At 40.0% G+C, this 22,511-nt stretch overlaps 2 protein-coding genes across 2 annotated transcripts in view; both read right to left on the minus strand.

The window, feature by feature from the left end:
• Window positions 1–1,737: 1,737 nt before the first annotated feature.
• On the minus strand, window positions 1,738–7,094 carry si:ch211-195b15.8 (probable dual specificity protein phosphatase DDB_G0281963). Its single transcript, XM_036560791.1, has 5 exons — window positions 6,857–7,094; window positions 6,328–6,448; window positions 4,778–4,937; window positions 3,510–3,633; window positions 1,738–3,392 (listed from the first exon to the last, which is right to left on the minus strand). Exons 2-5 carry the CDS (start codon window positions 6,418–6,420, stop codon window positions 2,381–2,383), a joined length of 1,389 nt encoding a protein of 462 aa, XP_036416684.1. The 5' UTR covers window positions 6,421–6,448; window positions 6,857–7,094; the 3' UTR covers window positions 1,738–2,380.
• Window positions 7,095–9,049: 1,955 nt separating this feature from the next.
• Window positions 9,050–22,511, minus strand: part of ap2a1 (adaptor related protein complex 2 subunit alpha 1) — a 31,939-nt gene continuing 18,477 nt past the window's right edge. Inside the window, 10 exon segments of the mRNA XM_036560736.1 lie at window positions 9,050–12,541; window positions 14,328–14,462; window positions 15,367–15,436; window positions 15,588–15,704; window positions 17,496–17,619; window positions 18,792–18,881; window positions 19,088–19,170; window positions 20,554–20,625; window positions 21,549–21,611; window positions 22,005–22,159. Coding sequence (XP_036416629.1) covers window positions 12,464–12,541; window positions 14,328–14,462; window positions 15,367–15,436; window positions 15,588–15,704; window positions 17,496–17,619; window positions 18,792–18,881; window positions 19,088–19,170; window positions 20,554–20,625; window positions 21,549–21,611; window positions 22,005–22,159 — 987 coding nt within the window. The 3' untranslated portion in view covers window positions 9,050–12,463.

Here is a 22,511-nt window from a genome sequence, read left to right on the forward strand (position 1 = left end):
GGGGAGGGGGAGGGGGTGGCGCTCTGAATTCTACGAAGTGTGTTTATGTGATAAACACCGGTTATGTATCCGATTCAGATGTTTTAAGTTTGCTCATGTCCTCGTCATCTGCTCCACCCGCCGGACATGAGTAACAGGGCGTAGTGAATTTAGTTGAAGCACTTCTGTCTGAACCCAACCCAGACACATATGAAACATATTTCCCTTCGTTCCGATTGGATGAGACAACTTTATGAAGAGTGAAACGACATTTAGCTTGTTGTATGATGCTATGTACAATATCTATCTATCTATATATATATATATATGACCCCAGGACCCCCACAGAGCAGGTGGTGGATCATTCTCAGCACTGCGGTGACACAATGACGGTGGTGGTGGTGTGTTAGTGTGTGTTGCGCTGGTCTGAGTGGATCAGACACAGCAGTGCTGCTGGGGTTTTTAAACACCTCAGTGTCACTGCTGAACTGAGAATAGTCCACCAACCAAAAAGATCCAGCCAACAGCGCCCTGTGACCACTGATGAAGGACTAGAGGATGACCAACACAAACTGCAGCAGCAGATGGGCTGTCATCTCTGACTTTACATCTACAGGGTGGACAAACCAGGTAGGAGTGTCTATAGAGTGGACCGTGTAGACGCTCCAGCAGCATATATATGAACCACCTTAAAATCACCAGTTGCCTCTAATGATCAAATAGGCTTTATGCGACTTGAATGATTTAATACACATTATATTCCTAATGTGTCTTGAGGGAGAATTCCACCCTAATTTTACGTTTGTGAAGGACTGGATCATTGAGACGTGAACAGAGTCATTCGGAGTGGTTTACCGTAGAGAAGCTAGCCGACTCTGGATTACTTTACAGTGGTGGTGATGGGAACCAGGGGTCACCATGTCTAACACACAAATATAGCCATTTTCTTTCCTATCCAACACCACCAGTGAACCTACATGTGTCTTCTAAGTATTTATATGTAATGTTGATAAAGGTAAAACAGCAATGAATTAAAAAAAATGCATTAAAACAACCTATATGTACCTCTCCACCATGAAGGTATTTTTAAAAATATGTTTTAGGCCAAATCCTTAAAACTATTGTTAAACAGTGTCTCAGGCATCAGACAGCATATTTGTAATCAGTTTGTGTATCTGTGAGGGATTTATAGAGGCGTTAAAGTCATCAGACGTCTGGTTCCTATCACCACCACTGTGAACAATTCTGACTCATAAAGTTTCTCTAGAATGAAGCATTTCACAACAAACCACTCTGAATGACTTTATGTCTCAGTGACAATTACATATTGCCATCTATATCTATCTATATACACATACATATATATATATATATATATATATATATATAACATTATGACCATAACATTATGACATTATCCTTGTTTCTACACTCATTGTCCATTTTATCAGCTCCTCTTACTATATAGGTGCACTTTGTAGTTCTACAGTTACAGACTGTAGTCCATCTGTTTCTCTGATACTTTGTTAGCCCCCTTTTACCCTGTTCTTCAGTGGTCAGGACCCCATGGACCCTCACAGAGCAGGTACTGTTTGGGTGGTGGATCATTTTCTGCACTGCATTAACACTGACGTGGTGGTGGTGTGTTAGTGTGTGTTGTGCTGGTATGAGTGGATCAGACACAGCAGTGCTGCTGGAGATATATATATATATATATATAGTACTATGTAGTTGATAAGAAATACCACGGAAGAAGCGTACGTGTAAAATATGTCATCTTTAATGAACACTGTGTCTCAGTACAAGCCGTAGTGCTAAAATAGCCAGTCAACCTGAAAATATCAGTTTATAAATAACCACAATAATCAATTCAATAAATAGATTCACAGGCAGGCTGTGCATTAAAATAGAACAGACGTAGCGAAGTCTTCTTCAGCCATTTGTACACATTCAGTGCATTTGAAGGATCAACAGCAGATAGGCGATTTACGACAGAGCATTCGCTCAAAGTGGACTCGTCCATCACACTAATGATATCAGATAGAGGCCCTACATGCAGTCCAGTCGAATAGGCAGAGTCACTCTCACAAACAAGCACAAGTGTTCACACTCATACTCATACACATATTCACACCCTCCCTTTTCTTTCAGTTCCTTTTCCTCCTTCATTAAAATCCCCTTTTTGCTCATCTGTGGAGCAAAATAATCGACACAACACTAAAAAAAAGGCATGCGCTGGATTTGCTTCAGCATCATTTCCACCGTTTGGTCTTTCAGTTTACTTAGCTTGGTAACCACTGTGTTGATTATAATATTTATCACTGATGTGGAAATGATGTTCAAGCAAATTCAGTGCACTTTTCAGTGTATGAACGAATCTTCAGTGCCCACCGGCCTTCCTTCAGCATCTGTATGGCAGGGCAGCCTGGCCCACTTTAATATGGGGGCCGAGAAGGACCCCAAGCAGCATGCGCTCCCCCCATCCCAAGAGTCTGTTAATGGTCAGGTTGATGGGTGACATAGGGCTTTGGTCAGCATCAGTAACCTCCACTGCTTCTACTGCACAGCCTGGCGCCTCCTGCTGGAGAGCTGCGGTGCTGCTTTCCTTTGGCAGCGTCTTGCAGTCTGACTTTCTCCTCGGCTGGGTTGGGTTTGGTTTCGGTTGCTCCTCCTTCTTTGCCCTGTTCACCGCGGAGCAGCTTCGTTTCTCACTCTTTTCTCTTCTTCTCGAGCTGCTGTTGGACCTATTAGCTCCGTTCAGTGAAAAATCACGCCTCCTGGCTTTCCCTAAGGTTTTTGGTGCCCCCTTGTGGCCAACAGGGGTACTGCACACCTCATTCTGAGTACAGCTGCTGCTAACTGCTGGGGCCTCCTTGTGGTCAGCCCAGGGGTTAGAACAGACTGGTGTGAGTGACAGAGTGAGGCTTTTACGCTTCTCTAATAGAGATGGGAGCTGAAGATGAGTAGGCTTTGGTGGCGTCGGACTGTGTGCATCCTGCTGGGTCGAGGCTGACCTCTGAACATCTGCAGGCTCTATACTCAGAGTTAGCGTCTTGAGCTTGTCGGAGAGAGATAAAGTAAACTCTGGCTTTGGGTTTCGGGTGAGAATAGCTTCCTTTCGGGTGTTCTCGCTCTCACAGTGCACATCTGCTTTGGTGTCCTCCTTAATCACGTTATTACGATTATTGTCCAGAACATTGTCCTGCATGTCATGGTTGCTTAACAGTCCTTGAGTGGAAGTGCTGTTGACCGTTTTGCTTGCAGACTGCAAGGTTGTATCCGAAGAACTGACTGGCTGCTGTGTGGGATGGTTTGCATGACTGCTCTTCAGAGGAAGCGTGCCCTGGAAGAGCTGCAGTTGACCTAAGAAGTTGAAGTTGGGGGAAATCGTAGGCCTTCGCTCCTTCACAAACCTAATGAGAAAAAACAGTATTACAGCATTTAATGTAATTACATCAGTGTTTTTGACAATGACCATAATGTGGCCTTTCTTATCTTATTTCTTACACACATGCACCCTCGCTTATTACCTGTAAGCATGATCTAGATCCATTCCCAGGCTGTACATAACATAAGCGACAGCAAGAGCCGGAGAGCGGGAGATTCCTGCTGCACAGTGGACGATGACCGAGCAGCCCAGAGACATGGCCCCATCTAGAAAACAAACAACAACTTCATAAGTCGACTTATTTCACCCAATGAAGTGATATTATGCCATCAACAATGACGGTAGACTCTAGTGGATCTCAGTTCGGTCCTCATGACCCCAGTTTGAGAATGACTCTTCTATGTGCTTACTAAATTATCAAAGAATATGCTTAAATAAGTGAAGTACTTAAATGCCCTTTCTTATTATATTCTAAAAGGCTTATTATATTTAGTAATTACAGTTTTTCTTTAAGGGGAATTCCACCAAAATGTATCAAATTTTCTGTATAGTTAAATCATTTAGATGTAAGCAGAGACAGAGTGGTTTAATATGAAAAACCTAGTGAGTCGGAACTGTTTACAATTGTTACACAAAATGGTTACAAATATGCTACCCAAGAAACTGTTTTTAATCGTTTTGAGTCTGAATGTCTTTATCTAAAACATCATTTTTAAACTATTTTTAAAATTTCATTGTGGTTAGGTATATTCAGGGCATTGTGAGGCAACTGTTTCATGTTTAACACTATTTTACCATCTTCAACATTACATATAAACACTCAGAAGACTCATGTAGGTTCACTGGTGGTTCTGGATAGTAAATAAAATGGCTATGATTGTGTTGTAGACACTGTGACCCCTGGTTTCTATCACCACCACTGTAAAGAAAACAGAGTCGGCAAGTTTTGATGAACGATTTCACACCAAACCACTCTGAATGACTTTGTTTACATCTCAGTGATTAAATTAGGCAGAAAATGTGAAAAATCAGTAGAATTCCACTTCAAGTTAATGGGAGCCTAGACCCTCCAATTAGTCTTGGATATTTCAGGGGTTGAAAGATGTGCATTAACTAAAATTACTGGATGTTATAACATATATGAGTTTCACATATTTAGCTAATAGGTTTCACTGATAAAATAAGGCTTTCTGCAGAGGCTGGTTTTGATGCTCAGTACAATACAATGACGTCACATGTGTTTATTTAAACGTTCCCAGCCAAACTGCACCAGGGGTTTTCACTCCGAACAGCCTGTTTGCTTTAGCACATGCACAGATCTCTGTGTTCCTGTCATGTTCCCCCAGTGCAGTAATGATGTAATGCAGCAGCAATGCACACAGTGCTGGGCGGGATTTGAGCGCGCCTCACCAATAAAGCGCAACGCCTGGGGGATCCAGGGCAGCAGGTCGTCCCGGAGAGAGTCGTCTATGGGGATGCGGAGGTACTGAGACTGGGGCAGGAAAGAGGGCTGAGGGCAACAGCGACTAACGCTTAGTACATAAGAAATACCCCGGGCAGAGAGGCAGTCCTGAGAGAGAGAGAGAGAGAGAGAGAGAGAGAAAGAACAGTAAACAAAAGCTAGACTAACTCTGAGAATGCCAGAATGAACAGCTCACCCAGTGATACTGACACAGTAAACATACACAGAAAATTTCCTCTGAAATCAACAGTATTCATACGGAAATCTGATTTTTGGCCATATATACACATATAGCATAAAGGGTTAGGCATATATAATTTTTAGTGTACATATATGTAAGTATCAGATATTGGACATGCATACATGCAAAAATATAGATCATACATATACTATATGTTCGAGACAAACAAGATTTTTTAAAGCAAAAAACATGTAACATGAAGCGAGCATGCCATGCATATATGAATGCTTTCTATCATATATTGTTAAAAATATATGTGACACATATATGTTTGTATAAATTGATATATGGCTGAAATATATGTGCCATATTTAAAAATGGCCAATTTCAAATAATATATGTCACATATATATCAATAAATGACAAAAGCTGAGTTGGATATAAGGAAAGCTCATGTATGCTAATTTATGCATATATACTGAAATCCATATATTGCCATATTCTGTATGGGTATTCATAGTGAGTTTGTCCTCTGTAACAGCCTCTACTCTTCTGATAAGGCTTTACACTAGATATTGTGCATTGTTGTTGCATTCGCGTTGAATGATTAGATCACAAACGCCACTCTGATTAGTTCTAAAGGTACTGGATGGAGCTCCATCACTCCAGAGAATACAGTGCTGAGGGGCCTTATAACCCTTTAGCCCACATTCACAGCTGGATTCACTAATTAGACGAGCTGTCATTTTTTTCCATACAGAAATCTGATATATGGCCACATATGGACATGTATCATAAGGAGTCGGGTGCATATTTTAAATTATATGTACATACCTGTTGTGTACATATATATGAGTATCAAATAATGGGCATATATGTATAATATAGAGATCATACACATATATGTCTGATACATGGTTGAATCCATCCAAGTACAGTCATAACTGTTACTATTATGTTTGCTTTTGAGTGTTAATATTCAAAAATATTTCACTTTCTGTCATGTTTTAATGATTTTATTGCGTAGCTTACGATGTGCATGTTTTTAGAGTTTAGTTATATAGTTACAAAGATTTATGTCTAAAAAAAGTTTTAAAAAGTATCATATATAACATAACGTTAGCATATATGAATAATATATATCATGCATATATGAATGTTGCCTAGCATATATTATTATTATTATTAATATATTTGTGATCTGTATATTGCCATATATTAGATTTCCGTATCTAATATAGATTTTTGATTCAGTTTCTGATTGATTTTGATCATGTAGGTTGGATATTAGAGCTACTTTGGAGAACCGAAGGCTACCTGCGTTACGTCCGTCTCTGCCCCGAGGTAAAGCTGAGGCAGGATGAGGGACAGCGGGGCTCGCTCAGGCTGACCTTCCCTGCAGAAAACCATCTCTACACGGAGGCTCTGCTGTCCAGATCTGGAGAGGAAGAAAGCTGGTCAGTGCTGTGAGCATCATAAGTGACGCATTAAACATCAAACGCTTAGAAGTGAACACACCAAAATCAGCCTATCTAGCAGCAGTAAGCCAAGACTGCTGGACTTTTTCTATAACACTGAAGATTTTACACTTACAGCTCTACTGTAGCCTTGATACAAATAATCAGCTTAGAACAGCATGCTGCATTTAGACCTGCACTAGCCTTGTCAGCAGTCAACACAAAGTAGGAAAAACTACAGCCACCAAGCAAATACTGACACTCAATTTCTGCAGTCGACTCAGTTCAGCAGATTGCATGCAGTCTAATAGCAGAACCCCCCTTGGTTTAGACACTAGAGCATCTGCAGCCCAGCAGAAACAAAGCCCAAAGTGAAAAATAATACCCACCAAGCGAACTCGAAAGCAGTCAAAAATGCAGCTGAGGTCCAAAAGAGTCCAAGGGTGGAGAATAATCGCAGTGCAGTGCGAGGACGCGGGTATTAAAGCCTCGATGAAAGTGTGGTTCGTTCTGTAAAGCAGCTCAGCCGCTCTCTCCGTCCGTCTCTCTGTTTCTGCTGCTGCTGCTGCTTCTGTTGTTGTTGTTTGTAGCTTCTGTACCTGCGCGAGGCAGAAAAAAAATGACGTAATGCCGATTCCAGAACCTAAGAATAGTTCGATTGTATTGTGATGTCATTTCCAGCCAATCAGCGCCGAGGACCGCTGCTCTGAAGCGCGCACGCGCACGCGCACGCACTCCGTTTGTTCTACATCATCAGTTTGCCTTGTTGAGGCCGTCGGCGCTTCACGTTATTCGTTTATTTATTTAATGTGATGAGTCCTGTTTTTATTCAGGGGACGTGCTCGGCGAAGCTCTTTCGCCTCCACAGACAAGGACATGGAGGTTTAAAGGAAAGAAAGAGTGAAAAAGAAACACTGAACCGCTTTTTTGTATGACTTTTCCCGTTCCACCTTAAATGGTGCAGCAGTCACGTTATTTGTCAGCTTCTTGTTTGAATTTCCCCGTTCCACCGTAAATGGTGCAGCAGTTACCTTATTCGCCAGCTTCTTGTTCCAATTTTAACGTTCCACCTTAAATGGTGCAGCAGTCACGTTGTTTGTCAGCTTCTTGTTTGAATTTTCCCGTTCCACCTTAAATGGTGCAGCATTTACCTTATTCGTCAGCTTCTTGTTCGAATTTTAACGTTCCACCTTAAATGGTGCGGCAGTCACGTTAGTTGTCTCCTTGTTTTAATTTTCCCGCTCCACCTTAAATGGTGCAGCATTTACCCGATTCGTCAGCTTCTTGCTCGAATTTTAACGCATGCAGGGGAACTCCACCAAATTTTCAAATTATCTGCATAATTAAATGGTTCAGATGTAATCAAAGTCAGGGTGGTTTGGTGTGAAATGCTCCATTCTAGGGAAACTTGCCGAATCAGAATTGTTCACAGTGGTGGTGATGATAAACGTCTGTTTAATGCCTTTAAAAGTGCCCTCACAGAGTTACTAGATGAAATCGTTATGAACATGCTGCCTGATGTCTGACATGGTCTAAAATGGTTTTGTGAGAATGTTTTGTCCCAAATACATTTTTTTAAATCTATTTTTGGCCAAGAGGTACATGAAACATTTTTCAGATTTCCACTATTTTTAAAATTGTTAAAAATGAAAACTCAAAAGACTTGTGTAGGTTCACTAGTGATTATGAATCTGAAATAAAATGGCTATATTTGTGTTGTAGACATCACGACCCCTGGTTCCTATCACCACCACTGTAAAAATCGGTGGAATTCCCCTTTAATGTTAAAATAATGGGCTGAGTATAGGCATGAATGAGAACTTTAACCAGGAAGCAGCTGTATTGAAATTTAAGGCAAAAATGTAACAAAAATGCATAAGTAACTATTCTACAATCAGATTTAAGTGAAATTATATTCATATTTCAAAATTTCTGCATAATTACACCGTCAGGCTGTAAACAGAGTCATTGAGAGTGGTTTAAGGCTCAGTTCTAGAGAAACCTGCCAAGTCAGAATTGTTCAGTGGTGGTGATAGGAACCAGACGTCCGAGGTGTTTCATGCCTCACAGAAATCTACTATATGAAATGGTTATGCATATGCATGTAGGGCATTATGAGGCAAAAGTCACTAAAGAAAACTCTAAAAAAAACAAAAAAACAACAAAAAAACTGTACCACTACTTAATCATAAACATGACATTAAAACTCAGAAGGCGTGTAGGTTCACTGGTGGTTTTGGATAGTACATAAAAATATTTGTGTTCGACATCATGACCCCTGGTTCCTGTCACCACCACTATAAAGAAATCAGAGTTGGCAAGTTTTCTACATTTAAAATGCACCAATTTCACACCAACCACTCTGAATAATTGTGTGCATAGATTAAAATTTTAATAAAATGGGTGGAATTCCTCTTTAAGACAAAAATGTAAGCTTAGAATACACATGCAATCCGTACACTCTACATGCAGATACACAGTACATCCCTATGAAAGGCTGGCTGTACATGATGACCTAGTTTGCTCTTCAACCTGAATTCAGCTGAGTAAGACAGACAAAGTGAGAACAGAAGAGACTCAAATGGAGTATATGGCATAGTTTTACTTTCACATTATTCAGTACAGAGTAAATTTAATCTAACACAGGTATCTGACAGGTTGAACACCGATACACTGGGGCTGCATTAGCTAGCGGATACTGCATAGACACACACACACACACACACACGCACACACATACCATGACAAGTCTAAACTCAACTACCATGACAAAGTCCCATCAATGCATCACGTCCGCGCTGCACTAGGGGAAGCATAGTGACTCTTCATTGAACTAATATGACAATGTCCCATAAACGTCCATTAGATTTTTTAAACACACACACACACACCACATACAGCATTCACTCATACTCGCTCGCCTCACAACGCTGACATTATCCCTGTGTTTGTGATTGACAGTTGGTAAGTCCTTTGCTATCTGTCCCTCCTTAGGCATACTGCCCTAAAACTGCGTGTGGGCATGTGCCAGATTTCATTCACTAGTGTTCACACAGGTAAGTGCTCTTGCAGGATTTTGGCTGCAATGCAAAAAATACAGTACTGCACAAGAGCAAGGTCACCCCTCGTTTATTTACCTTCCAATCAAAACAGCTATTATGTACAAGTTATTCATTTTTCAGCAGGAAACATTTGAACAGGAGCCTCATCAACTAATATGAGGAATATCTTCGATCAGGTTGACTGGATTTTCTGCTTCTGCTTCACATGTTCTTCGTTTGTGTTTATCTCCTTTTCTCAGTGAGGTTCTTCTTGACAGCTACACATCCTTTCAGACCCATAGCGCTAAGTCGTCTTCTCACAGTGGAAGGATGGACAGAAACACCTGTGGATGTTTTCAGATCTAAAGCAGCTTGATTTTCTCCTCTCTCTCAAAGATGAAAGCTTTAAGTGCTGTTTATCTGATGGGGGCAGTTTTGGTGTCTACCAGGTCTTCCAGGTGGTTTTTAGGATTTCTCTGTAGCAGCGGTGTCCAATCTTATCCACAAAGGGCCAGTGTGGCTGCAGGTCTTCATTCCACCAAAGCAAGAGATCACCTGGTTGGCAGTCTGAAACCAACTGATTAAACAAGTGGAATTAGGTGAGCTCCAGCCTGTTTTGAGGGAAACCCTGCAGCCACAACGGTCATTTGTGGATAAGATTGGACACCTCTGCTCTGTAGCTTTTAATCATTTTTCCAGTTTTCACTTATTTTCTTCTGACATTTGTTTTTGTGAATTATTTTACATAGTACAATAGCTTGTACTTAATGGCTGTTTTGACTGGAAACGTAATAAACGAATGGTGGTCCCCGACTTTCCAGTACAGCAGCTGGGCATCAAACAACCCAGCCTACGAATGCATCCATATCTATTGTACATGACAGTGTGTGCATGTGTGTGTGTGTGTGTGTGTGTGTGTGTGTGTGAGTTGGAGACATCAAGTTATGAGGTACCCACTCTCCACTGCTCTTTTCAGTCAGTTACTCTGTGGGAGGACACTTGGACAGTCAGTGCCAATATTCCAGAGATTCCTTTCTGCACAGATTACAAAAAAAAAAAGAAAAAAACAAGAAAAACAAAAATACCACTAGAGGAAGTAAATGATGCTTCACTACTTTTCTGAAACTCGATGGCATACCGCACATCTCCCTCCTGTCCGCTTTTATCTTTTACCTGACCACCCAGCTGAACATTTTAAACCTGTCCTAGACCTCAATGCCCATGTACTTAATACATTAACAACGAATGGAATGTCCAAAAAACGTAAATACGCAATAAAGACACTTTTCAGAAAGCATACAAACACGTCAACAATGCCACTATCAAAACAAACGAGAAAGAGACAAACATAGAAACTCAACCATGACGGACAATTTTTGTACATAATGTTTATATATATTTTATATATATATATAATTTTTTTCATAAACATTGTTGTAATCAGGTACGGAATCATGATAAGTATTTGAACTTTAACTAGAATGGGAACGGGGAAAGGGACGGGGATCTACAAAAGCCTTTTCTCTCCAGGCCTCTTAAAGTGCACTGGCCAGCACTCGCTTTCAAGGAATGTGGAACAACAGCAAGAAACAATGAAATACTCTCAGATTATATTAATTTTCCCCTCGTGTGCGCCTTTGGCTCTAGAGTATGGAAGCCCATTCAGACCAGGTAGAGGAGAAAAATGATCATGAAATCCTGTTTAAATCTGAAGTTTCTGGCAGCTGTATGTCAAAATAATGACTTAGTATCTTGAAAAAAATAATTACGTCCTTGAAATATTGACTTAACTTCTCAAAATAAGGACTCACAAAGTTCTGACTTAGAATTTCAATATAATGACTTATTGTCCAAAAATATTAACTTGGCATCTTGACTAGATGACATTGTCTCAGAATTTTGACTTAGCATTCCGTAATAATGACTTTTTTCCTCTCAAAATTTTGACTTAATCTCTAAATAATTAGAGACTGTGTGAAAATATGTTAAGTTTGTAAGTAATTATTTTGGAATGAGTCGTTATTACGAGATACTAAGTCTTTATTTCAACATAGTAAGTCAACTTTAGTCAACTTGATTATTTTGAGACAATAAACAAATATTTTAACATACTGTTGCCAGAAAGCTTATGTTTTTTTTCCCCTCTATGGGCTTCCATACTAGAGTGCTGGAGAAGACAGCTTTTCGAGAAAAGAGGAGGGAGGGGGTAGTGATTCTTCACAATGAAGTGCCTTTTCTTTAGTGTATTCTGATTGCAGTGTTACTTTTATTCATTTATTTTGTCCAGCTCAGGAGCCGGTCCTTCAAAAGACCCCCTTCTAACTAGCCAACACGGAATGTTCCACAGAAACGGCTCATGTGCGACGGGACACGCGTAGAACGAGTGTGCGTGCGTGTATAATGTTCTCCCAAGTATGTCCTAGGAATGCTTACAGATTGAAATACTGTGGAACGCACAGAGACAAAGAGAGAGAGAGAGAGAAAAAGGGGAAGAACGTCTTTCCGTCTCTTTCTCGGTCGCTCCCTCTTTTCTTTCACTCCTTCCACGACCCACACCAGCTGTCAACACAAGCACAGGTGGACTGGTTAACAGGCAGGACGGGAAAAAAAATTTGAACTATTACAATTCTTTCGTGCGTGTGCCAATATGCTCACGCACTCATTCATCCACACACACACGCAGGCGGACACGCTTCCTTTCACTGCTCACACACAGGTAAACACCAATAAAAACAAGAACGGTAGCGCTGATGATAATATACAATAATAATCATAATGATCAGAATTAGGACAGTAATATTGCTGCCGTTAAGGCCGGCAGCTACTTTTTCCCTTATGTACGAATGCTTTTGGAGATTCTTTGTTCAGGGTTCTGGAAGGTGGAACGCTGGTCTGGTCGTGGTTCTTCTCGGTTCTAGAAGGTGATGGTCTAGACGCGGGTTCTAGAAGCTGATTCTAGAACTGTTCTGCCAGCAGCTCGCAGAGACGCTTGGCAACGGTGTCCTTACTGCTGCGCAAAGTCAACCGGTACATCTGAGGAAAAAGAGCAGCAGAAGTTTAGAGAGGAACAGAAGGGCCCACACAAACGGTACTGCAACACTACACTATCAGACCGTAGTTGATCCTAATTGTGTAAATGTTAACACGCAGGCTGTGACTGAAATGGTTCCCTATTAGTGACGGAGGGCAATACAATCTCCCACAATCCATTTATAAACATAAGGTAGATCACTACATCAGCTAAATGTGTACCAAAGTGCTTGTCTCTTGTTGCTAAGTAACAAATAAATAAACTATATGTTAACAGTGGGCGCTGAGCCACTGAAAACTAAACTTATCAGATGCTTTGGCTCTCTGGAGAAACACTGCAAAAAGCAGCAGCCCTGTACAGTTAAAATGAAGACCCTCGTGCTGCATGTGTACACTAGTCAAGTTTTTCTCTTTCTTCATCACCTGCACTTATGTTATGATGTTTACGGCTACAAACAACAAGCTTCAGCCTCATTTCAAGCAAATAATATTAGTTTGTTTATGTGACTCGTGAGTTTTGACGCAGGCTAATGATGAGAAAGCGTCTGAATATAATATAGATTTGGGTGTTTTACCAGTATTTAATAAACTAAATAGTTCACCCCTGAAAAGCACAATACTAATGAAGGAGCAGAAATCCTTTTCAGTCACAGTCAAAGACACGTATTGCAAATAAAACTGCATGATGAACCACAGATACACAGAGGGAGTGAGATAACTGATGACACGCCAAGTGGCCTGGGCTCTACTACTGCACAGAGAGAGAGAAAAATAAAGTGACAGAGTGAGAAAAGAAAGAGAAGGAAAAAAGAGAAAAATAAACAGAGGAAAAAAAAGACGAGAGAGAAAAAAAACAGAAGGAAAGGACAGAAAGAGTGTGAGAAAGACAAAAATTATAAAGCAAAAGAGAAGCAAGAGAAGAAAAAATGGATAAAAAAAGAGGAAGGACGAGAGAAAGAGGCAGAATAAGACAAAGAAAAAGGTAGAAACAGAAAAAAAGGATAGAAAGACAAATAGAAGAAAGAGTGAAGAACACAAAGTAAAGAGGATTAAAGAATAGAAAGAGAAAAGAGGTAGAAAGGAAATACAAAAAAAGGGATGGAGAAAGACAAAAAGAATGAGAAGAGAGGCAGAAAGAGAGAGAGGAAAAAGAAAAAAAAGACAGAAAGAAGAAACAAGTCAGAAATAAAAAGGGTACAAAGAAAAGAAAAAGGGATGGAAAACCAGAAAGAGCAAAGAAGAGAAAAAAGAGGATAAAAAAGAGAAAGAGAGAAGAGGAAGAAAGAAAGGAAAAAGAACAAAAAGAAAAAGAAAGGGATGGAGAAAAAAAAAGTAAAAGAGAAAGACAAAAAGAATGACAAAAGAGGCAGAAAGAGAGAGAGGAAAGGAGAAAAAGATATAAATAGACAGAGTCAGAGAGACAGAATGGACAGGAGTGGGAGGAGGGCCAGATGAGTGTTACCTGCTCCCCAGGCTTGAGATGCAGCAGCAGATACAGAGACACAGACAGTAGTGAGATGCAATGAGACACAGACAGAGACTGACTAGACTGACCAGAGACCCCACCAGCACAGGGCTGAACTGTGTGCATGTGCGATTATTTTTAGGATTACCTGTGTAGACCAGCTGAGTCAGTATTAGAGAAAGTCTGCTGCTGTTGGTGTTTTGTGGTGGAGTATTTTGAGCGTATATATGAAGGTTAAATGTACAAACATAATGTAAGAACACTGGATGTTTGGGATCTGAGGAACATACGTCCCAAAGCATGAGCAGGGAAGTGTCTGTGTACCTGGGCTTGTGCGTTGGGCTCAAGTCTCAGTAGACAGCCCACTTGTTGGGCCTTGGTTTGGATCACTCCGGCACACACAAAGTTGTCTGGGTTAGGATCCACTTTCTCCAGCAGGGCTGTACCCAATCCCAGCAACTACACATCCAGAGAAGAGAGAGGAGAAAATACTTGTTTACTTGGGATGCACAAGTGTGTAATTTTCAGAATACAATACAAACGGCTGGTGAAAAGAAATTAACACAAAAAAAAAATTCTTAGAAAACAAAGTTAAACACACAAAAAGTGTAAATGGTTTTAAATTAGTTTATTTTTCTTACTTTTACATTTGTCTTTTTGTCGCTGTTTAAAGAAAAACAAGTGTCTTCAAAATAGAAACTTTACAGTAGAAGGGAAAACACTCTTAACTTTCAATGTAAGTTAATGTAGACATTTTATTCCAAGTGATTTTAGAGCATTTCTATTGGTCCACTCAACATGAAAATGTTCACACAACGTAAAGGACAACTGGTACGTTGAAATGATGTAGAAAAAGAAAAATCGCCAAAAATGAAGATGCATGGTTTTCTTTGGACAGCGACGATATCAAGTGTATTTAATACAACAAAGAAAACAGATTCAATGTCACTACGTAAAATCTGAATTGTTTCAGAAGCCCTTTTATATATTTATAAAATAAATCAATGCATGCATACTCCCCGAAAGAAACTGGTTCATATACTGTCTTTACCACTAGAGGCTGTTTAATGCCTCTAAAAGCTCCTTCACAGAAAGTTATTACATTAAATGGTTATAAATACACTGCCTGATGTATGAGACCTTGGTAAGTTTCCCTAGAATGGAGCACTTAATATTACACCCTTCTTAATGACTTTGTTTACATCTCATTGGACTATGCATACATTTTTAAAAATCAGTAGAATTTCCCTTTAACACTGCTTACCCATTTGTGTCTGTGGGGGAAGCAACCTTTCACAAATGGACTGAAACTTCTATAAGAGATCTGCCTCTCAGCAGAATAAAAGACTGTAAGCAGTCATACCTTAGCTTTGAGCACTTCTGTGTCCATGGCATGGTTTGCCTTAAAGATCTTTTGTGCTTCTTGCTGAGGCCTGTGACGGGAGAATGACCATTATTTTTTTTTCCTCCACACAGCAATTTCAACACACATACACACCCATCACGGTACTGCATTTGGTGTAGATGATTTTAGGCATGCCAACTGCAACACACTTCCCAAAACGCACACATAAAAAGACTCACTGGCTGAGCTGTTTCCAGCGCTGAAAGAAGTCATGAGAAGCCATCTCAGTGGGCTGGAAGAACTTGTTGATGGTGACGGGCAGCTTGAGTGTAAGGTTCTGCAGAGCCCCACCATACCTGAAACACAATGGCAGTTGCGAGCACTAAGCTTGGGCAATAAGACTATTTTATTATTGCAGTATTACCTATCTACCATCTAACAACATTTCTGCACCAAGGCAGTGATCGGCAACTTTTCTGTTTAATTGCACTTGCATGTTTAATAGTGCGAACAAAGCGGTCAACAAGTTAGAATCAGATAAAATCAACAATTATTGGATTGTTTACAAAAAGCAAAAAAAGTCCCAGGAAACACATAGTAAATCATTGAAATTGTCTGTATGATATTAAAATTGAGTGTTACAGTACACATTCAGCAAAGCTTGAATGAAAAAATTAAAACAAACACATTTAACACTGTGATTGGTGAGGATACTGCTTTTGTAAACACTGATGTAAAGGAGTGCTCCTTTACAACATTGTTTTACAACACTGTTGTAAAGGAGCTGGCCGGTCACTGATGGGGAAATAAATGGGAAAGCTTGTAACACTCAACATGGCGTTAGTTTATGAGGAAAGTCCCACCTTTCTATAAAGAGAGCCAATCAGCTTGCTGGTTAAGAAAAAAAAGCTCCCACATTTGCACATCTGCAGTAGCCAGAACAAGCTAAAAAACTGTGTTTTGTGTGTTATTTGAGCCAAATGATACAAACTGTTTATATTGTTTTTGTTGGATTTTATCACTGATTTCAAATATGTTTTTGAAACGTTAATTTGGCTTAAAGTTTCAGTTTTATAGTCAAAAAGATAAGAGCCTGGTCTTGTATGAGTGGAAATAACTGCCCGGGGGCAATACAAAGGTGGCCATTGAGTGGACAGACTTTCCTACAAGGACTTTAATACTACCCAAGATTGCAACTGCCCAGTTTGCATTGAAAAAAGAAAAATATTGGCAAAATACACTGGGCATATACAAGGCATTCGAAAGTTATTCATAGAATTCTTTCATTATGTTCTTTATCGGTCTAGGAATATCATGTTTTATTGATGTGTTGTTATAAAATGCGGATTTCTGATACAGAGCCAAATTATGCCTGCATTCTAGCGGTGGGCAATATGGGTAAAATATTATATCACAATATGTAAAGACCTTTACATGAAACATGATGTGCATCACAATATTTTGATTCTCATTCAAATTTACCAGAATTGCCACATCTTAAAAATGGTATCAAATACTCCAAATGATATGATTTAACATTTCACACACTGCACTAAATCTAATTAAACAGGACAAATTATGCTCTCTTTGTAATGAAACATGCAGTTTAGTACAGACAATATCTAATATGCTCAGACAAGCATACTGTTTATCACAATAGCAAACCTTATCATAATAACAATCATTATATTGCTCATACCTAATTTCACAATTAAATATCTTATTTCTGAACAAATATATAACCCCATCTACTGGGATATTTTAAAAAAAGGTCTATCTGTCTTTGAAAAATGAATACTGCAAATCCCTAGTGAGTACAACCACACTTTGCTAGAGAAGCATTCCCACTCCAAAGCCATACGGAGTGTGTCACCGTACCACTATTTTGAAGCAAGGCGAGAACATACGCCTACCAGCTGAACGGAAAAATTTAATATGTACATATTTGCTTTTCATCTGTAAAACGTACAGATGAGCAATGAACTCCACTACGACACGTGTCTGCTGTGCAAAGACGCAGTGAGCAGACAGTGACGTGGGCACCATTTCAGGTGTTCCAGACAGGCCTGTTCAAACATCACTGACTGTACCTCCGCTAAATGTACAACCTCTGGTAAAGTCCTCAGCAGTGTGCGGGTACATGTTACCTGAACTTGATGTTGAGAAGTGGTGCGTCAGAAAAGACAGTCAGACACTCAATGTTGATAACCTGCTGCACTTGAGCACCTCCCTCCACCAGGGGGTCCACAGGCTTCAACTGAACATTCAGCTGTGGGGTCAGTTAAGGAGGGTAACCAGGGAAAGAAACAAACAAACATACAAACATACATACAAACAAACATACAAACATACCCCAGGCACTAGAGCTCGGCCGATAACATCATTTGGCTGATAATGTTTTCTGACGGAGATTCTGATATAGACAAAAGTCCTGCTGATAATGCAACAATAACTAGCAGAGATCCAACATCCTCAGAAGATGCTGGATCAGGTATCAGAGGAAAAAAAAGTTAAGTATCTGACACCTAACAATACAAACCATTTACACCTGAGGATGTGTCAGCTTTATAAGTTTACAGTCACCGTCTGCTTGCTTCTATTAAAGCAATACAGACAGAACTGGTGCATATGAACTCAAAAATAATGGACAAAAATATATATATATCTATATATATATATATATATTTGTAAAATGCATCCTCACAGTAAAAGTGTGGATAACATTATAATCCACATAAACTTTCTATCAAGAAAACTAATGAAACATATAAATAAGCCAATTATCAAAAAACAGTAAAACAGCTGAGAATTCTGGAAAGTTTTGCCCCGACCTCTTGTGTTACACTATTTATAATTTTTTGACTGTTTTAATAATATGTTTAAAAAAATGGAAAAAAAAATTCTCTGTAGTTTTTTGACAAATTACATACAAACCTGAAAATATCTGAATATAAATATGAATATGAAAAAATTTAACAAGACTAATTAAAGAATTCATTCATATATTGTATATCATCCATATATCATTTTATTTAGAAGTATTTGTATGTATGTAGTTTATCGCACTACATAAGAACATCTCCTCCATTTCCATGAAGAAATGAAAAAGCAAAACACATAACGCAGTGGGCTCCATTATCTCTCACCAGTTCCCTCACAAGTTTCGTGCTGCTCTGGTGACGTCACCACTCAGCCTCATTAGGACTGCTCCATTTGTGTGACCAATAGGCTACTAAGGAGGAGTCTTCATAGGACAGTCCTACTGAGGACTTGCACTACCTCAGCTGCAGCCTAGACTTTGAAACGCAGCTAAAATACATCAGTGGAGTGTTCACGTTAGAGAGAGTGTGAGTGGAAGAAAGAGAAGCAATATGAGGAGGGAGACAGAGACAGAGGGTGGGCTAAGATTACTAAGTGTGAGTCTGTACAGCAGTAAAGGATATGAGACTGAAGTTCTCCTGGGCAGCTGACTGTAGTGGTGAAGCTGACAAATTGCACTGATGTCTTATTGCCATAGAACAGATACATCCGTCCTGTGAGGCAGACACACACAGTTTATATCTACATTGATGACAGCATTAAGAAAACAAATGGTAAACTACAATGCTCACAAAGCCAACAGCACATGAAAAAGTTAAGACTATTAATTTGCATGCTCCACTTGTCTGTAATACCAAGAATATAGAATCATGAAATAATGATTAATAAAGAATACATTCTAAAAGATTCAGTAACTTACCAAGGTTCTGACGATACTCGGACTTGACGCCAATCTGAAGGAGCTGATTCTCAAACAAGACTCCATTATTCTTACACACAAACCTGCAGGATGAATAAAGAAACACCAGTGAGATCGAGGTAGCAGAGGGGCAAAATGAAGATATTTATATTGTCTTATTGGCCAAACGTAGGCATTGAAGAAAAGTTGGAGACCTGGGAGAAGGGAAGGTGAACGTGAGAGAATGAATGAGCAAGTCATAATGTTCTTGGTCAACTAAATATATAGCTGAATTATTTCAATTACAGTTAACATTGTATTACCCCCATAAATAACACACACACACACACATTGCTGTTGTCGGAAGAAAACCTTGTATCTCCATTTTTGTTTTTCAGTTTTTGACATAATTTGAAAATACCAGTTACCCTTTACATTGTGTGTAAATTTCATAGTGAATGGACTAAAAGAAACAGCCCAAAATGACTTGGAAAAAAAATCTGGTTCCATTGACTTACATTAAAAGTACAGTATGTTTTTTTCCTTTTTTCCTGTAAAGTTACCATTTTGGAGATATGAGGTTTTGTTCCGACAACAGCGATTCCAAAAGGACGTAATGAAAATTCTGCAAATATAAGAATTTAAATTATATTTGTGTGAGGTGATGTCATGCTACATTGTGTCCGCGCTAATAAGTGTAATTAAAACATTTACAAATATACACAGAGAAGCAACTTAGAGCCCAATGTTAGCTTTAAGTTATAAAGCCCAAAGTCAAAGCCCAATTAGTTAAAGTTAAATAGTTAAGTAAACAGTCCAAGCTAGTTTAAGGTACACAGTCAAATGCTACAGTCTTAACTAGTTTTAGCTATATAATTTAATGTTGTAGTCCAAATTAGTTTTAGGTTATAGTCCAATTGCATAGTCCAAATTAGCTTGAACTTATATAATTCAATGTTATAGTCCAAACAAGTTTTACAATATATAGTCCAATGTCACATTCTAAACCATGTGTGTCAAGATCCAGTCCTCATGGGCCAAAACACTGCAGGCTTCAGCATGCTGCCTCATTAAACACACCCAATTCAGCTCATCAGCTAATTAGCAAGACCACTGTGAACTGAATTCAGAGAGCTAGATGAGGATAAGCGCTAATATCCGAAGCACTTTGGCCCAGAAAGTCATCAGTTTGACATGCCTGTTCTAAACTATTTGAGTTACACAATGTTACAGTACAAACTAGTTTTACATTGTAATCAAAGTCTTGTAGTCCAATCCAGTTTTACACTATGTAGTTCAAAGTAGTTTTAAGTTATATAGTCCAGTGTTCTTGTCCAAACTAGTTTTAAGTAGTTTAAAGTTTAAGTACTAGTACCCTAATCGGGGTGTTAACAACTGAAACACTGAAAATACTCATTCACATGAACCATTCTGATCCACGAGTACATATCTGAAGAAAAGAGAGAGAGACAGGGTGGGGCTCTTACTTGTTAAGCAGTTCGTCTGACTCAGGCAGAGGAGGAGCAGGATCTTCAGACACCACAGAAGGAGGAGCAGAGCTGAGAGTGCAGGTATGTGGAGAAACACAGGAATACCCGCAGAGAGGAAGAGAGATGGGCGAACCGTTCAGAGACAAGGCGAGGTTACAGAACCAAAAGAAGGAAGAGAGTAAAAGAGAGAGACAAGCAGCAGCCAACGAACAGCCAAAGCAGTGATGCAAGAGACAGTGGAGGGAGGGAGAAACACAACAACAGAAAGCAGAGAGGTTAGTGCCAGAATTTAAAACCCCAGCCCAGTTTACACAGACCTTTAACACAACACTACACAGCACAGCACAAGGATACACATCATTTCAGATAAACAGTCCAGCACAAATACGACAGAAAAACAAAGAGTTACGTCCAAAGTAACATTAAAGGGCCCATATCCTATGTTTTTCTTACATTTTTCCCCAGAGAACTGCTAATGGTGATTGTGTTGGTGACTGTGCCAAAAAAGTTTTCATTTATTTTTACATGACCAGCCTCTCTAATCGCCTTGATTTAAACTGGCTGCTTGTTACTGTGCTTTCAAGACTGAGATATGTAAATGAGCTCTGTTCTGACTGACTGCCCTAAATTCTCTCCCATTAGAAAAGCAGTCCTGGCTGAAACACTCCTTATAACTTTGGCAAAAAATGGGTGGGGCTAAACTGCTGTTGGTTGTAAAGGCAGATAAATAAATGTGTTGAGATTTTTATGACATAAAAACAATGAGTTCAAACTCACTTTCTATAAAGGAAGCATAAGGACTGCAGAGTAAATGGTACATTGAAATTTTCAGCGTTCACATACATCAAAGGTAAATTTGGTTTCCATGATATGAGCCCTTTAATTACATCTTTATATACAACTTCTGTCAAAATGTGAGAGTTTTTACATGATCGTCACATAAATGTTTTGTTTTTGTATATTGACACAGTAGCCAACCACTGGCCTCTTACTCAGAGTCACCAGGACCCTCAGCCAATAAGGAGTCAGAGCTCTCAGTGGGAGGTTCCAGATCTCTGCCATCGTCCAATGACAAGCGAGGACGAAAGACACGCATACACATTCACGCAAAACACACAAAAATATACGCGCACGCACACAAACACACAAAGAGGGGACATGGAAAAGGGAGGGAGAGAAAGAGAGAGAAAAAAGAGAGAAAGCAAGAAAAAAGAAAGACAGTCACATACACAGTAAGATAAAGGAGACAAGATTGCACAAACACCAAGAGGAAAACAAAAAGAACACGTGATAGAAAAGTGAAACGACAAGAGCAGAAAGCCTGACAAGACAGCTACAACCTCTGAGCAGCAGAGCTTTTCAGAATTAGCTTTTAACAACATTCTGCCTTAATTAGTCCAGGAAGCTGAGAGATGTTAATTGAGTTCATTAACGACCTCCTCGTTTACCTCAGGAAGCCGTCGTCATTTACACCAGCAGCAGGAGCAGCTGGGCCCGCCTCTGAGAAGACGTCAACCAATAGGCTGCCTGCACTGGGTGGCGCAGCACTGACAGGAGCAGCTGAGCGAAGACCGAGGAGGTCAGCTGACGGAGAAGGAGTGGACTGAGAGATGGAAGTTGAGAGATGCAGAGAGATTTGATGACCGATCCCTCCACCCTTTTCCTCTTCTCCCTTCTTTCCTTTTTTTTTTTTTTTTTGTGGTGGGGGGGGGGGGGGGGGGGGGGGGGGGGGGGGGGGGGGGTGGGGGGGGGGGGTGTGTGGTTCTGGGGGGGGGGGGGGGGGGGGGGGGGGGGGGGGGGGTGGGTGGGGGGGGGGGGGTTTTTTTTTTTGGGGGGGGGGGGGGGGGGGGGGGGGGGGATGAGAGAGAGAGAGAGAGAGTGACTGACAGGTCTGGACTGCAGGCAGGCCAGTTTAGAACCCAGACTCTTTTAGTATGGAGCCATGCTGTTGTAAT

This window comes from Colossoma macropomum, unplaced genomic scaffold, assembly GCF_904425465.1.
Source record: "Colossoma macropomum unplaced genomic scaffold, Colossoma_macropomum, whole genome shotgun sequence".
Taxonomy (NCBI): domain Eukaryota; kingdom Metazoa; phylum Chordata; class Actinopteri; order Characiformes; family Serrasalmidae; genus Colossoma; species Colossoma macropomum.

Excerpts from the sequence above, each read along its gene's own strand:
- si:ch211-195b15.8 (XM_036560791.1), bottom strand. The coding sequence starts at position 6,420 with ATGGTTTTCTGCAGGGAAGGTCAGCCTGAGCGAGCCCCGCTGTCCCTC. Across the intron at positions 4,938-6,327 it reads CAGAGACGGACGTAACGCAG|GACTGCCTCTCTGCCCGGGG; the intron begins GTAGCCTTCGGT and ends TCTCTCTCTCAG. Across the intron at positions 3,634-4,777 it reads CCAGGCGTTGCGCTTTATTG|ATGGGGCCATGTCTCTGGGC; the intron begins GTGAGGCGCGCT and ends TTTGTTTTCTAG.